General features: G+C 33.7%; 1 protein-coding gene across 1 annotated transcript in view; it reads right to left on the bottom strand.

Annotated features, from left to right (window-relative positions):
- Nucleotides 1–6383: 6383 nt before the first annotated feature.
- The window catches only part of LOC111510323 (melatonin receptor type 1C), a 35306-nt gene continuing 23034 nt past the window's right edge, over nt 6384–18655 (bottom strand). Inside the window, 1 exon segment of the mRNA XM_074176255.1 lies at nt 6384–10556. Coding sequence (XP_074032356.1) covers nt 10103–10556 — 454 coding nt within the window. The 3' untranslated portion in view covers nt 6384–10102.

Genomic DNA, 18655 nt, shown 5'->3' with positions numbered 1-18655 from the left:
TGTATGTGATTTAATAAAAATTCATACTCTGTGATTAACTATGTGTCATTTAAATTTAAGTGTAATTTTTATCGTTTGTTTGAAGGTGATTGACAATGTTTCGTGATGAATTTCACTAGTTCGGACTTCCATTGTCTACTATATAAAATGATTTGAAATCCCTGATGACAGTCCAGTCATCACCCGAAGACGATTGTAGATACCAACAATCGAAACGTCGTGAACTAACGTGACTTGGAATCTCTACACTTTTTATTTTTATTATTTTCTTTCTTGCATTCCTTTAATTTTTATTTATTCAATTATTATATTTTTACTTGTAAGTTATTTCACTATCATTTCATTTCAGGTTTATTGTTGCTTAATATAATTGTTATTTTCAACTATTCTTTTTTAATTATTCTTTTTTACTCGTTTCAGGGATTTCGAATCATTTTATATAGTAGACAATGGAAGTCCGAACTAGTGAAATATATTTTTTATGTAAGCTTTAATTTTATTTTAATGTACTACTGCACCAACCAATTGACAATTCCAATACATGTAAGCCAAGTCGAAAAATGGAAATAAATATCGATTAATTGATTGATTTTCAATTTTTCACACCAACTGAAAGAGGTCATTTGAAAAAATCTAATTTTGAAAAAAACTGTTTTCAGCAAATTGATAATTCAGTTTCAAATTATGTATTTTTAAAGTTGGAAAACAAGTTTGGAAATCTGGTTCATACAAAAGCTGTGTTCTTTCTTCAACTTCTTTCTCAACTTTTTCCATGAGTTTTCCAGAAAATAGCGAAAAAGCATTATCCAGCCTCAAGTCCACCCCAATTCAATCCCTCGTAACATGAATCAGTTTAAATTAATTTTTTCCGTATAAGTACAATATTTTCTTTCCTTTCTAATGATTTTCATGCTGTTATTAATTTTTCATCAACCAATGAACATTCCACATCGAAGCCATGCAAGCAAAACTTTCACTAAAAGTTATTTTTGTGCGTGTGACTCAACGAACTCAGCAAAAAGGGCGGTATATTTATCGATAGTCAGTCTTTGCCGATTATTTTCAAACTTATTGGTAATTAAAGCTCAGGAGAAGGCATAGTTTGACTGCTGGGACGCAGTTTTTCGAGGACCCAAGATACTACATCCATAAATATATATGACTTCTTATAGTATTTAGAAAGATACATGCTGTTTGCGAGTAGAAAATTGAAATATCATTCACCTAACCATATTTCTCTACAGATGAACTATAAATTATCAAGAAAATCTACAAATAACAATTTTACAAAAGACTCACCAAAGTTAGTTTAAAACATAAAGAAGCATATAAATCCAAACATACAAAACCAAAAAGTCAAATGCAAATGTGTAGTTGAAAATTTTATTACAGCACCAGAGAAAATGTGATTAACATGATATTTGCATATACATGTAAGTGATTTTATTGATCAAAAGTTAAAATATAATTGTAAATTTGACTTCAATTTTGTATTCCTGATTTTTCGTTTAAGTTATTATAATTTTTACTTATGTGAACCATTTCTAGAAACAATGAAATCAAAAGGCTATTTCTGGAAATGGTACACATGAGTAAAAATTATAACTTGAACAAAAAATCAGAAATACAAAATTCAAGTCAAATTTACAACTATATTTTAACTTTTGATCAATTTTCAATACAACAAGAAAAATTATAGATAACTGATAATTCCTCACTTACATTTAAATCTCAATGTATATGCAAATATCATATTAATCACATTTTCTCTGGTGCTGTAAAAAAATTTTCAACGTCACATTTGACTTTGAATTTTCGGTTTTGTATTTTTGGATTTATACGTCTTTTTTATATTTTAAACTAACTTTGATGAGTCTTTTGTAAAATTGTTATTACTATGTAATGTTTACATCACATTTATTTTGTAGATATCCTTGACAAAGGAAAAAATAAATTTCCGAAAGCTTGAATAGCTAAAAATAGTGTTTTATAGCCCGTAGAGAAAATTGACTGAAATACCCAACTGAAAAATAGCCTGTTCACTAACAGACCAATAGGTCTGTCAGTGAACAGACATTGCCGCAAATCTCGTCCTCTACATTGAAATTTTTTTCGGTGAATGATGTTTCAAAATTTTGATAAATATACGTCAGTTAAGACTTATACATTAATGTATTTTAAATCCAGTCTGTTAAAATCCACCCACCCTCTGCAACTGATTCGTGTGGAGCTGAACAAATACATATCATTTTCGATGGTATATTAAATCTCTGCAAATATACATGAGTTCACTCCACATCTCTCCCAGTGGAGAATTTTCCGCCATAGAGGAGGTATTCAAGACTCTTGCCACATCCTCATATTTACATCTCCGTTGAAATTCATTCTATTCGTATCTGACATGGAAGGAATGTTTCGTTTATTTATAGTACTACTAATAATACTACTTTCCCTTATTGAACCTGTTGGAGAACAAAAGGGTCTGTGCTCGTAGGGAAGAGTTATTATTATTTGATGTTTTGATCAACAATGGTAATACTGCTGAATTGTTAATATATTAATCAATCAGTTTTGAAATGAACCAATCCTTTTATGGCATTGAAAACGATAATAAAAATATAATTTTGATATGGAGTGACGATCTGACGATTCAATTGTGGTTGAAGAAACTTTCCATTGAGTCCCAAACATTTTTTAAAATGAATTGCCAAATGAGGTAATGAAAATTATTTTATTTTACTATCATGGATAATTTTTCATAAAGTTCTTCTGATTGACTCGGCCGTAACTCGATGAAGATCCATAGTAATTTCAAAAACTACACCGAAAACGAATTGATCTTCACAAACTATTTCCAAAAGTATCACTTGTTTCGTCATTACAGTAGCTTTTTCGCTAGCAACTTTACCGGCGAAACATGTCGTGATATTTTTGAAACTTTAGTTCAGTTCCTAACAGTTCACTTTTTGAGGTGAATATGAATTTTATCAACTACAATCAATCAACACCATTGATGTGAATCTAGTCGAAATGAATACATATAATTGAACCTACAAAATTATTAGTTACTAATATATGTATATGCTTGTTGAATAGTGGTCAATTCTATATTTGAATCAGTGTTGGAAATTGATACTTTTTCCAAAACACATTATTTTGAAGAACCAAAGGTATCCTGAAAATTGTACAAAATCAACACCCCTAAAGTTGAGTTAACGAAAATAGCTTTTTCGAACGTCTTCAATGATTTTCATACAATTTTCATCATACATTGCTTGTCAGAAATAAAACATTTCTATGAAATCAAAACAAAATGTTTTAGAAACATACTAGAATATTTAGCGAAAGAATTTCATTACGTACCGTCATCGATGACATGAGTAGATTAAACTCATTCGTTGCATAAAGTCATAATTTTATGAACGAAATGAATGTTTTTTCTCATGTTATCCGTATTTGCTACTGAGAAGCCGATAAGGCAAGTCTCTCACGGCGAAATATGGGATGTCTAGCAGTGAGGATGACAATGTTCCACGTAAGTGAAATTTTTCCTCTTTCATTCAGTATTTGGTGTAGGAATCCTGTGAATGATATCGGATTCAATTCCACGAATGTTTGGAACACAAGCTGAATAGATAGAAGTGTTCACTGTTCATATAAAAGTATTTGTTTCCAAAGTATTTTTTTTTTCGTGTAATTCCATGTTTTATGAAAGCAGCTGAGTGCGTGTTCCGCCACAGCCGACTTGTCCGACATGAAAGAAACTTTGAACTACGCCAAACGGACAAGTTGGCTGTGGCATAACACGCACTCAGTGAAGAGTAAACGACATTGTGCACACTTAAAGTTGGCGACACTCTCATAGGCCAAAAAAAAACAATACATGAAAATGAACCGGCTGCGAACAACTCCCGGTAGACTGTAGAATAGGCAGTTCGTATTGGATAATTTTCACTAACCGAGTTTTATGATTGGCTGAAGAGTCATAAAATTAAATTTGAAGTCATGTTACGGTGACAAATAGAAATCGGGGAATGCGTCGGGGAAATCGCCGTCGTTTTCAGTTCAGGAATTTATCGCGATTTGAGTTTTGAGATTCGATATTGCTGCAGTTAAAATTAATTGAAATATTTGTTATCTGTTCAAAATGTGGAGTCCCTGGACAAGTACTAATAGCAAAAACAAGTGTGATGACAATGCAGACTTTTTCCAGTGTAGTGATTCCAATAGCGATGGTGAACAATGCGAAAAAAACCAGTGAATAATACTCGGATGCATTTGAATATTGAAACACAAAGAGTATGTTTCAATGTATATAGGAATCTTCATCTCAAGTTTGGTTTCAAGGGAAACAAACTACTACAAGCAGCAACAGATTTGACCGAAATTCCTTTCTCAACTGTATGTGAAATAGTCAAAAACAAACCTAATGAACTCAAGACGCGATGTTATACAGGATTACCAAAACCTTTAGATGTTCATCTAATAAAATCATTGAAAAAAACAAATATACAACTGTTACAAAATAAATGAGCAATACTTCCGGCCATAACGTGAGCTGCTGTGACAAAACTCTTCAGAATTGGAAAAATAAACTGGGATTTAGATTTAAAATAATAAACAAACGTCAATCATTTATGGAAAGCAGAAGAATAGACAAGAACAACGACTATTCAGATAAATCTTGGTATGAAACTCACGACACAGTAACGAAAAGGTGGACTGATAGTCCACCCACAGTGATCCCAAATTTGGATGCGAATAGTGTAATAGTTCTTGACAACGCTTCCTATCATTCGCGACATCTCATCAAAGTACCGAATAAAAATTCTAAGAAAGATGAAATACAAAGTTTTTTAATAGATAACAATTTGTAATATGAAGATAACTATACCAAAAACCAACAACTTGAAGTTTAACAGACGAAAACATTTGAAAAAGTGTATGCCCTTGAGAGTAGTGCTGAAAAGTATGGACACACCATACTAATACTTCCCCCCTATTTTTATGTATTCATTCCCATCGAGTTGATTTGGGGAAAATTGAAAAAACAAAGCATTGTTAACTTAAATGACGACAGTGATAGTGAAACAGAGAATATGGAAGAGAAATTGTCAGAAGATTTCGAAGAGAGTTAGTGAAGTGTTTGTGAAGCCATATATACAGAAGTATTTTCAATCATAAACCTGTTATTTGAATCCCTACTCACCTATATAAACGGAATATATATATATATATATATATATATATATATATATATATATATATACATAGAATAGTAGTTTTTCGGGGATTCGGTCTGATTAGAATAAATATTTACTCTTTTTAGCTGCCCGAGCTTTCGCTAATGTTATGTTTATTAGCTTTATCGAGGGCTGTAATATAAAAAGGACATAATAAATATATATATATATATATATATATATATATATATATATATATATATATATATATATATATATATATATATATATATATATATAAAACATAATAACGGATGAAACAGAATACCTGTGCTATGTGAGAATATTCAACTTGGAAATTTCAATTTTGAAAGAAGTCTTCAACATCAAAATGACAACTTTTTGACATTGAATAATGTGAAATACTTTTTCAAATTTTTTATTATCGTTCATTATGGGGATTTATACTGTGTTAGTATTACAGGATGTATTCAGATTTATATTTTTTGTTAGTAAAAATGAATAAATTTTGCTGAGGTTGTCGATGTCTGTCTTTTTGTTGATATTGTTTTCTTTAATTTTGATCTCAGCCATTTCCAGAAATTGCCTTTTATTTGAATCTGGTTCGAAATGGAGAATTTTGGTGTTAGTATAATTGGCTGAATGATCATTATCTAGAACATGTTGTGTGAGTGCATAAGAATTTCGTTTTAAATTTTTACAATTACTTTTATGAAGAGCTATGCGGGTTTTTAAACTCACACAACATGTTCTAGATAATGATCATTCAGCCAATTATACTAACACCAAAATTCTCCATTTCGAACCAGATTCAAATAAAAGGCAATTTCTGGAAATGGCTGAGATCAAAATTAAAGAAAACAATATCAACAAAAAGACAGACATCGACAACCTCAGCAAAATTTATTCATTTTTACTAACAAAAAATATAAATCTGAATACATCCTGTAATACTAACACAGTATAAATCCCCATAATGAACGATAATAAAAAAATTGAAAAAGTATTTCACATTATTCAATGTCAAAAAGTTGTCATTTTGATGTTGAAGACTTCTTTCAAAATTGAAATTTCCAAATTGAATATTCTCACATAGCACAGGTATTATATATATATATATATATATATATATATATATATATATATATATATATATATATATATATATATGAATATATATTACATAGTTATTGTGATTCTTATATAATCACAAATGATTATCAAATAACGAAATTAGTTAGCTCCCTAACTATATTCTTAAAGGGGAGCTGTTGGAACGAAATAATCCAATCAAGCTTTATGAATGGTTTTTCACTACTGGTCCCTTTTATGTTGTTTCTTCAACCTTCAATTGAAAATTGTTCGTCAGTGTGATTCAAATATCAATTTTAAGGTTCGAATTGTTGTAAAATACAAATACACATCGCCTGATGAAGGATATTTTATTGTGATATTGAGCCGGATAAATGAAAATTATCATATCTTTCACCTTTTAGAAAATATGCAATCAATATATAATTATCGAATTGGTACAGGTCAAGTTCTGGTGAAATGTTCACACTTGAATTCATTGAAAATATGATTTTCAATATCAACAAAAAAGATATCATTTGAAAAAATAGTATTGAAAAAAAGTGGAAAATTTACAAAATCCAAAACTATCCCTATAAGAAGTGCTTTTTTCCAGAATATCGAAATTTGCAACAGTGTTAATAAAAAATTTACGATTCTATAACAATGTTTCAGAATCATTTTAATTATTAGGGTATTATCAAAAGTTTCAATAAGGGTGATCATAAATAAACCAACTACTTCAACTAAAAGTATTCAGGACTGAAGACCAATATTGAAATCGAAACAAAATTGTTGTCCACCAAAGACATTTAGGAGGTAACAGTCGGCGAAGAAAGTAGAATATTTGAAGAGGATCGTTGGGACCAGATGCAAAAAGCGTAACTAAATCAATTTAGGTGACCTAGAGGTGACCTTAATTCATTTCAAAAACCTAGGAAATTCCAACAGAGTTGGACGAAGGTTTCGACACCAACCAGTTTCGTAATACTCACTTTAAAACATCAGAAAAACTACTTGACAAGCATATTGGAGACGTGTCGCTGTTTGAAAGACAGGGAGGCATGCCATCAGAAACGGATTTAAATGTTCCCCAGAACAAAGAAGAACCTTCGGCATCCCACCATGCCTCCTTAGAATCAATCATCTAGGCGCCAAGAAGGAGAGAGGTAGACAATCCAAGCTTCAGGTGTATAGACTTCATGGTTGAAAGAAGAACTGTATACCTACACTGTATTATTTTCTTCTTCACAACATCCATAGCTGTACTAGTTCCCGAAATATTGATTTTTCCATATACAAGTATTATTAGGGAAATAGTGTCTTGGAAGGATGACCTATCATGAACTCATTTAAAGAATGAGCCGACTCTATCATCGATTCTAGTGGAAACTTGTTAACTAATAAAACAACTATAACCAACGAATTCAATGCATTTTTCATAACAACTGGTTTGACATTAGCAAATAAAATAAGGCACGATCCACACTATGTTGCCCAAAGAACGTCTACTTTGAACTCGTTCTTCCTAGCACCGACGGATGCATCTGAAATGAAAAGTGTCATTAATGAGCTCAAAGTAAACAAGTCTCCTAGGGTAGATGGCATACGAGCTGAAACCTTAAAATGTATTTCTGAATATATCATTGAACCACTCACCAATATAATCGATGAATGCATGAGAGTTGGAATTTGGCCACAAGTGTAGTGATGCTCATCTATGAAAAAAGGGACAAAAATAATGTGTCAAACTACCGACCAATAACTTCAATAACTCCCTTGACGAAGGTTTTCGAGAAGATTCTTGGAAAACGCCTCAGTTCATACATTGCGAAATATAATCTACTTTCCGAAAAACAGTTCGGATTCAGAAAACAAAAATCAACTGAAGATGCTATATTGAAATCAATTCAAAAGGTATCTGAGTCCATGGAGGAAAGTAAACCATACCTATGTGTTTTCGTGCATCTTTCCAAGGCCTTCGATACGGTGAGTCATCAATTACTGCTTGAAACCCTACAAGATATTGAAGTCAGAAGTAATACTTTGAAATTATTCAAATCCTATCTCCAACACAGACACTAATTCATGGAGATAGACGACAACTGCAGCAATCTCAGGACTATTCAGTATGGAGTACCTCAGGGAACAATTCTGGTGCCACTTCTCTTTAATATTTAAGTGAAAGGAATGTTTTTGCTGAAGTCTAGGGGAGACATACTAGGTTTCGCTGATGATACAGCCATTTTTTACAAAGGTAATTCGTGGGATGAACTTAGGGACATAGTTGCATCGGACTTCCATATTATCTGGAAATGGCTGAGTCATAAATTACTCACAATTAATGTTGATGAGACACACTCCCTACCATTTTGCTGCAATAGGACAACTTCCCCTAACTTCGATAAAATTCAAGTTAATATTCCAACAGAATAGTTCGTTATCAAATCAGCAACATCTTCAAAATATTTGGGAGTACACATAGATACGCATCTCAAGTGGAACATTCATATTCTACCACTAAAGCAAGTAAAAACACTGTATCATGCCCTTGTAGAGAGCCATCTTCGATACGGCTTATTAGTATTAAGTGGTGCCCTGAAAACTCCTTTATATCCTATAGAGGTCCTCCAAAGACGGTTTTTGAAAATTATCTCAAAAAAAGAACCCACTTTTCCATCTGATGCTCTCTATGCGGAATATCATATATTTGATGTCTACCAACTCTTTTTCCTGAAAATAAATATGTATTACCACCAAAAACAAAAATTTGAATTACCCACAAATGAATATGATACACGTCAACGAAATCAACATATCACACCACAAATGCAAAAACTAATATCCCAACGCTCATAAATACCTTGCTCCAAAATTATACACATGAAATCAAATTGATTATGAATCCACATCGATTCAAAAAAGAACTGAAATCTTTTATACATAAAGAACCCCGGAAAAAATTTCGTGAAGTCATTGTTGGTCGACTCGAATGATGAATACGTTTTATACTCTTAGATCTCTCCTCTCATTCACTATTCGCTACTATGTAACCCAATGAATTACAACATTAAATTATAGGTAATAGGTATAAGTTTATATTTCTCCAATGTAATTTTATCGATATTGTCATTAAATTATAGGTAATAGGTATAAGTTTATATTTCTTTAATGTCTTTGTGTTCTTGTCTTTGTCTTCTTCGTCTTTCATTATGTATATATTTTCTTTTTCAGTGTTATTTTATCCCTAACAAGCACGTTTAGAGCTTCTGTTCATTCATAGATAAATCTTATATAATTCATGTAAATTGGCAGGATGAATAAACTTAATTATTATTATCAATATCATTATTTCAAGTAGCAATCACGAATTTTCACATATTTTCTTGACAAAATAATATCAGAGAGTTTGAAATTCATTTGGAATGTTTTAAATATTTTTAAATTTATAAAATATCGTTCCATATCAGAAAATATACATTCAATATTGCAATGAATTCAAGGGCAAATTTCCTCCTAGAAATTTGTAGTGCAAAAACAAAAAATTAATTTCATTTCCTGTAAGGTAAAAGATATGCCAGATCTGCGGATCGAATCCTTTCGTCAATTTTTTAAAATTAAAGAATGTAGCCATGTATTCAATGATAGTTCATCGCTTCGACTCAAACGTTGTAAACTTATTCAGAAATAAATCATCACGTATCCGATGTATATCGATCGGTCAATTTGAATATTTTCATCAGGCGAAATCAGCCATGCCGAAAGAAATCAAAAGTACAGATTTTCTAAATCCATACTCCTCTGGTAGAAGAGCAAGAATCGTCTCATCATAATTCATAAACATCCCTACCGTTGGTTCGGGACGACAGTCTTTTGCTTTGCGTCTCCCTTCCCCTTTGGGGGCTACAATACATGTTATACCCTGGAATAATATGGACCCTGACATCTCCCGAAGGTCGGAGACCTTCCGGTCTTTGTCTCCTAGAAAAAGACACCGTCGTTTTGCAACAGCAGTAATGAAAGAGGTTTATGTAGGCACTGCGAAAGTGAGGGTTCGATATGCAGTAGAGGATATTGTTGATACACGACTTGCTGATGGCCAGCCAGGCCAGATTGTAGAAGAGGCTGTCCGGTATTTTTCTGACCGTTCCCACCGCTAGCACTACTCCGAATGGCATCCAGAAGATGATGAAGACGATGAAGCTGTACATGTTGGATTGCATCAAGGTGCAGTCCCAGTTGAACGTGATGGGCGCTTTGAAGTTTGCTCGGGATTTGAATCTGCAAAGTACACAATATTTGAATAAACACAACATTTGAATAAACACTCTCTTTGCATGTGAAACTTTTCATTCCTTGGAATATGGGGTGAAACATATACAGTGTATTTCATTATTGCCCCCTTTTATTTTTTGAGCGGGTCAACTCAAAAAATTGAAATTTGGGATAATGGAATTAATGCATGAATACTTTATTTTGAAGTGAAATTGACAGATGAAACTTTCAAGATGGCGACTGGGCGCCATCTGGAAAAAAAATAAAATGGAAAGGGGGGTCTTGTGACACATCTTTTCGAAGCTCCTGACAAATGCTCCATAACCCTAGAATATAATGTCAATATTTTCAACTACTACAAAATGGCAGAACTTTTAACAATTGCCTGAATACATTGACAACTATATAAATATGAGGTTATAAGCTTGAGGTAAGTTCAAAAGATGCACGAAATGGTTGCCTTGAACTTTTTGACCTTGACATATGAACAGTCCATTCGATATTTCACGCCGAACATTTTCGAACACAGTAATGTCAATATCTCTACAAATATTTATTATTCTCTGTCGTGTATCCAATTTTGAAGCAGGTTCACCTTTTACACCTTTTGCTTCAAATAGCCCCATAAAAAAGTCTGAATGTGTCAAATCTGGCGAGCGGGCTAGCCATTCTGTAGGACCTCGACGTCCAATCCACCGACCGGAAAAAGTAGTATACAAATAGTTTTCTATTTTTCTGGAGTAATGTGGTGGTGCTCCATTTTGTTGAAATACAATATCCATATCGCATTTATTAGGATTTGCTTCGACGATTTTACTGATGAGAGGGTTACCAGTAGTTTCCAGCATACTCAAATACGGTTCCCCTATTAAATTTTGATCAATAAATAGAGGTTCTACAATATGGTTTCCCAATATTCCTGTCCAAACGTTAATTTTTTCCGGATATTGGGTATGTGTTTCCCGGAAAACGTGTAGGATGCTGTCATTCCAATACCGCCAATTTTGTTTGTGAACATAGCCGTTTAACAAAAATGTACATTCGTCACTAAAACAAATATTTTGGAGATAGATAGGATGCCTTGCAATGGTTTCCGTCATGAGTTCGCAGAATTCTGTTCTTCGATCAGGGTCATCTTCAGTTAATTGGTGTACCATTTCAATTTTGTATGGATGATACCTATTTCTCTTCATACAGTAGAAGGAGACACCTCACAAACATTCGCGACAAAATAAGTAGACTGTTCAAGGATTCACTATCATTTCACCAATTTTATTTGTACTTGCTGTTCTTCCGGAATGGACGATTCACCTGAGGGCTTTTTGTTATGGATACAAGTTCCCTCAAATATTTTCTACAGAAAGGACGATTCGGAAAATGTTCATTGAAAATCCTTTCAGTTTCGTGAAAGTTACGCGTCGCACCGTAAATAAAAATGGCTTCAATTTTTTCTTTCAATGGACGAGAATTGACCATTTTAGAGATTGTTGACGTAGTACCTTTCTACCCTGAAAATAATCTATAAAAAGATGGCGCCTAGTCGCCATCTTTCTATAAATTATTTTCAGGGATTTCAAATCAATCAATTTTCATTAATTTTTTTACAAGAGTGATATATCAGCCCTATGGGGTTCGGCGAGAATTCTCTTGAGGGTTGAGAACAGGAAAAATCGCTAGGGGGCAGATCTTGAGCATACGGTGGATGCAGAGGCAATCCCACTCAATGCAATTTTGCCATCGTTTTCATTGATTTTTGACACGTCTAGTTAGGTGAATTTTGAAACAGCTCAATATCAACAAGGCGCCTAGACCTGATGAAGAGCGAATTCATTCGTACTTAAAAGTGTACGAATGAATTCACACCAGTATTTTCAAGACTTTCCATCCTATCTCACAATGAAAGGCTTTTTCCTTCTTGTTGAAAGATTGCTCGCTTTCAGCTTATTCCCAAAAAATGCAATGTTTTCTCCAAAGAGATAATGTCAGAAATCAGGACAGACAATTCCGCTTTCTGCTAAGATAAATTTTTTGGGGGTTAAAATGGACACCAATATGTTTTGGCATAATCATGTCGCTGGAATTGCCAAGGCTGCTTCTCAAAAGCTTGGAACGCTGTTCCAAACCAGAAAACTGTTCATGTCTCAGCAACTTTTAATGCTTCATAAAGCTCAGATGATAATAATAATAATGAATCGTCTTTATTCATCTTTGAACACATATGTAAAGAGATAACACTAATAGGTATTCGACAAAGATAAAGTGGCGAAGTGTCACCCGTGGGTGTTTTTCAACTTAACCCTGGAAATACAATATTAATTTACAATTTTCTTAATTATCTTAGCTATAATATCTACGATGAGTATAATTCTATTACATTGTAGAATGATTTTGCTGTCTGAGATCTATCAAATTAATTAGTACCTTGAATTCATAAAGTGATTGACTGGTCATTATCCGTTCTGTTCGACATCTGTTATTCATATTGAGCTGATAATAGGGATTTCAACTTTTTTTTTGAAGTTCATCAGGATGTATGTACTGTGATCATGCGGAAGTTGATTATAGAACTTACAGGCGTTGTACGTGAAAGATCGCTGAAGAATGGAGGTTTTATGTTTGTACATTGCCAGTAACCCCGAGTTACGAGTGTTATAATTACTCAGATTCCCTATTTTAATTAGTTTGTCATATAGATATGTTGGTGTTCTATATTTCAGTACTTTATGAGCCATATTCAATAGATGTAATTCTCTCATATCTAACAATTTCAGTTTTCGCATTTCCCGATATTAATGACTTATGTGCTCATATTTGCGTATTCCGAAGGAAAGTCTAATACAACAGTTCTGTATTTTTTTAAGTCGACTACTGTCAACACTCAGAAGAGCGGATCCATAAATGTAGTCACAGTAAGCCAGTTTCGATAATATGAGGCATTCACATACACGAATTTTCAGAGCGGAACTCATGAATTGTCTACTTGGATAAAGTTGTTTGAGTGTATTATATGAACCTAGGCAAAGTTGATTGACATGTTTTGTGAACCTCAATTCATTGTCTAACCAGAGTCCGAGATTTTTTGTTTCATTGTTTATGGGAATTTTTCCCCATCCAAAATGATGTTGATTGAGGTACTGGCTAGATTACGTTTGAGCTTCGGTCCGAAAAACAATGCACTGGAATTACTCCGTTCAACTTCAGATTATGTGCAGATACATTTATCAAAGAATCCAGATCCAAATTTAAAGCAGCGGTAACATCGGGTTTCACTTCATTGAAAGATGAGTACAGCTGCGTATCATTCGTGTAATGGTGTATGCGGCAGAATTTGACGAATGAATGAAAATCTGAGATGTACAAAGAAAATAAAAGTGGGCCCAATATTGATCCTTGCGGAACGCCATGGCCTAAAGCCTGGATCTCTAAGTATAGGTCATGAACCACTCTCTGTGTTCTTCCCTTCAGGTAACATTCCAATAGTTTCACTGAATCAGGGTGGAATCCAAAGAATTTTAATTTACTAATGAAAACCTCATGATCCAGGGTATCAAATGCCTTGCTGTAATCCAACAGGATCAAAAAAGTAACCTTTCCTTCATCAGTTGCCCTAAAAATATCATCGAAAATATTTGTTAGAGCTGTGGTGGTGCTAAATCCTCCCCTGAAGCCAGACTGAATCGGTGGTATAATATTATGTTTCATTACGTATTCATTGATTTGATTGTATAAAATTTTTTGAAACGCTTCAGCTAGAACTGGCAGAAGACTGATTGGTCTTAAATGGTTGATATTGGTAGGAATCGTTATTTTTGGTAAGGGGATCACAAGTGACAATTTCCAAGCCGTAGGGAACGTTGAGTTATTTATGCAATAATTGTATATGTATGTTATATACTCGATTAGAAAATTAGAGACCAAATTGAGCATTTTCAATATCATTAAATCGGAGCCCACTGCGTTACTTTTTATTGAGTTTATGCATTCAAGCACTTCATCGTTTTCCACGGTACTAAACACAAAAGTGCCTTTCTGATTATGTAAATCTTGCTTATATTTATCGAGTAAGTCTGTCTGACCTTTGGTTTTAACAATGTTGGGAATATTTGTGAAGTGTTTATTTATTGCATTGACATCTATCAAATCATCTAGTAATGTTATGTCAAGTTTTTGATAAGTAGTCAATTGCCGCAGGGCCTTCCACAGGGTCTTTGGATTGTTTTGATGTGACAAATAGTCGAGGTATCCTTTTCTCTCACGTATCATTTATTGTTTTGTGAATGTCTTATAATGGTTCCAATCGGCTGCTATATGCTTGGACCCTTTCTTTCATCATGATCTTAATAACATCAGTCCGCCAAGGCGCGGGTTGTTTAGTTACGCGAATAGTTCGTACTGGAGCACATTGGTAAAAAATACTCAACAGTGAGTTATTGAGAAAATTCACCATTTCATCAACTTCATTGTATCCGTAAATAATTTTTCAATCAACTGAGTGCAAGAAAGTTGTGAGGGTATTCATATTGAAATTGAAGAAATATCTGTATTCAATACACTTAGCGGAGTTTTTTTTCAAGTTATTCCGTACACAACATATAGTTGCTGAACGAGCATTATCAGACACCCCTTCAACATGATATACGGATACATTGGTTAACGACTATACATCAGATACGAGTATTACATCTATTAGGGTCTGAGAGTTTGTTCTTATATGGGTGGGCTCATTAATCAATTGAGAAAGGTCAAACGATTCAACAAAGTTGTTAAAGTGCTTGACTTTTACGGTATTTTTTTTTAAGAGATCTATATTGAAATCACCCATAATCACAGTTTTGTCACCATATGGTAGAGCTGTTGCTTACGAATCTTCCAGACCTTCTTTGGAGTATTGTTCTCATGTTTGAAGCTCCGCCCTTAAACATACACTGAAGTTGCTGGATTTTATTAAAAAAAAATCCATCCGCCTGATTGAAGACACGAACAAAGAGAGGTAGGAGAATTTTCTATCTTCTACTTTCACGGGAAGTGTTCTTGGCACATTTGATTCCACAAAGAGCAGTACATATCAGAAATATGCGACGGAGTTTGGCTGCTCATCGTTTTGAGATTCAATTCAGTACACCTCAAACTTTACTGTTCGAAAGCTCGTTCATTTGGAGAACTACGTTTATGTGGAATAAACTTTATGAAAACGTTTTTCCAAATGGATTTAATCTCCAGCGATTCTAATTCAATGTGAATCGCTACTTTCGTAGCGTGTATTGTCTTGATGAAAGAGTACTTTTTTTTTCAAATGGGACCGTTTTTCTGCGATTTTGTCCTCCATACGCTCCAATAACGCTATGTAATAGTCGATGTTAATGATTTTACCATATTTAAGACAGTCAATAGATATTATACCATACGCATCTCAAAATACTGATACCATAACCTTGCAGCCGACTGTTGCGTCTTTAGAATCGGATCACTACGTGCACTCTACGCAGATGACGATCGTTTTGATGCTGGAGCCATGTTTCATCCATTATCACATATTGACGCGACGCATAAATATGGATATTTTATGTGGTGGATCAGCTTCAAACGCTGCTCAGAATCATCAATTCTTTGTCGATGTCGTTGGTCGATTGTGAGCTCGCGCGGCACCCACTTTGAACAGAGCTTCGCATACCAAAATATTCATGCATGATATGTGCGACATGTTCCTTTGATATCTTCAGAGCCTCAGTTATCTCGGTCGACTCCATTTTGCGGTCATACAAAATTATTTTGTGGTATTTTTTTATGTTTTCGTCGGTAACAGCCTCTTTGGGCGTCCTCGTCCTCCGTGCTCATTTCACCTCGTTTAAACTCAGAAAACCACTTCTCAACTGTTGATTCTCCTGGCGCAAGGTATAATGTTTATCAAACCAAGCCTTGGCTTCAACAGTTTCTTTTCTGCCAAAAAGCGAATCTTCATTAACACACGAAATTTTTTCATAATCATTTTTTTCAAAGTAATAAAAGTTGCTTCACTCAAAATGTTCTATCTCACAAACTAATAGTACGACAGCTGTGACACGACAGCACGTGTCTTCCGAAGGTTAGGGTTAACTAAATATAATATGGATCAAATACTAGTAACGCCATCTATGTGATAACCTACGAACTTTTCAACCCATCAGTAATTCACTGAGAAACTGAAAGTTTGACATTATTATAACTCGCAGAGTAGATTTGAATTTTCAGAAGACTGATTCACAGAAACTTAATACAGAAAGTTTGCAGATATAAATAAATTAGTATGTGTAATGCTTCTAAAGCGTCTTACCTTTTATTTATTCAGTTATACTATTTCGTATTCAAATTTTTGAAATTGTATTCATTAGTACTCCCTTTTCTGCAGAACCCACGCACAGATATTTCCTTCTGTGGGGTTTGTATATTTATTCGGAAATTGCCTCGTACAACTTGTGACATTGAAATATGTATATTTTCCAATAAATATTATTATTATTAAATATCATTATATGACAAGCCTGACAGCTATCATTGGTCCTAAAATATTACTGGAGTTTTTTCCCAACACCAAATCGTTATTTTTACACCTCGATACGTGTTTCGTTCACCAAGTGATCATCTTCAAAGAGGAAGATAAAACTAGAAACTACTCAAAACTAAAGCTACTTATGCTATTCAGGTACATCATACAGGTAGGTAATCAGCAATGCCACCCATACAAGTGTATCACCCTAAATTATTTTACAATTGGCCTTTCTATTATTTTACAATATGTCCTTATGTATGTTTAAATGTTACAGCTATTTATAGAACAATATTCTGCTATATAAAATTAGTTTCACAATATTGCCTATCTAAACCCAAACAATATTATTTCAACAAGCTATATAGTATGCTATTTGGTATTGGTCCGTTATCGTTATTCATAATATTATTATGTTTACTTATTTCTACACTCTCATAGGCATCTAGTTGCCTGTTGTTGTTAACTTGTCTAACTAATCATAAAGAACTGAAGTCTATGGAATGGTTTTGTTGCAAAATATGATGGGCGACTGCTGATTTTTCAGGTCTTCCATATTTCAAGTGTGCTATGTGTTCCTTATATCTCACTTTATTACATATTTTTGTCTGTCCATAATATTTTGCATCGCAGTCCTTACATTCAATTTAGTAAATTCCAGACTTTTCCTCCGAATTCTCGACTTTGTCTTTTGGACTTTCCAAAAAGGCTCTGCAGTGTATGACTTGTTTTAAAAACCACCTTCATACCTAGTTCCTTGAAAATCTTTCCAAAGTTCTTCGTATATTGGTGGTATGGAACTGAGATGTATTTATCTTGGTTTCTGTCCTTTCTGAAAGTCGAGATTTCATTCATTCTTAACCTTAACTTCTTTTTCCTAATTATGTCATCTACAATACCCCTCGGGAAACCGTTAGTGGCTGCTATTTCCTGTATTGTACGTTTTTCTTTTGTGAACCTATCATGTGTTAGAAGGAAAGTCAAAAGACGATGCACCAAAAAATTCAACCCAGCACGTTTGTGCTGTCCACAGTAATGTGAACTGTCAGGAATATACCTGTACGTGTTTGTTTCTTTTCTAAATATATCGTATTCTAACCCTCCATCTTTGCTCCTCATTACCAAAACGTCAAGAAATGGTAGTTGTCCCTTATTTTCTAATTCATACGTGAATTTTATTGATGGACATCTATTATTTAAAAAGGAAACAAAGTCCTCGATATTCGATTTTTTGGTATCGAATACCGCGAAAATATCATCCACATACCTTAGCCAAATCCTAGGAAAATATTTTGACTTTTCTTTAGTTTCCATTTCGAATCTGCTCATGAACAGGTCTGCCAGGTAGGGGGACAAGGGATTTCCCATGGCCGTTTCTTCCTGTTGTTCATAAAAGCAACCTTCTACCTGGAAACGATTTTGTTTCATACACAAATTGGTAAGAGAAACAAATTCATCGATTTCGTTGTTATTGAAATTATTTTTCTCTAGTAATTCCCTGAGGTATTGCAAGGTCTGTGGAATTGGGACGCTAGGAAATAATGAACTAACATCAAAAGAAACCAAAATCTCACCTTCTTGC

Source organism: Leptinotarsa decemlineata, unplaced genomic scaffold (genome assembly GCF_025532065.1).
Source record: "Leptinotarsa decemlineata unplaced genomic scaffold, Ldec_3_MD MMD2_tig00001719_RagTag_RagTag, whole genome shotgun sequence".
In the NCBI taxonomy this organism is placed as follows: domain Eukaryota; kingdom Metazoa; phylum Arthropoda; class Insecta; order Coleoptera; family Chrysomelidae; genus Leptinotarsa; species Leptinotarsa decemlineata.
The sequence above is the reverse complement of the archived record's forward strand: the minus strand, read 5'-3'. Positions and strand labels throughout refer to the sequence as shown.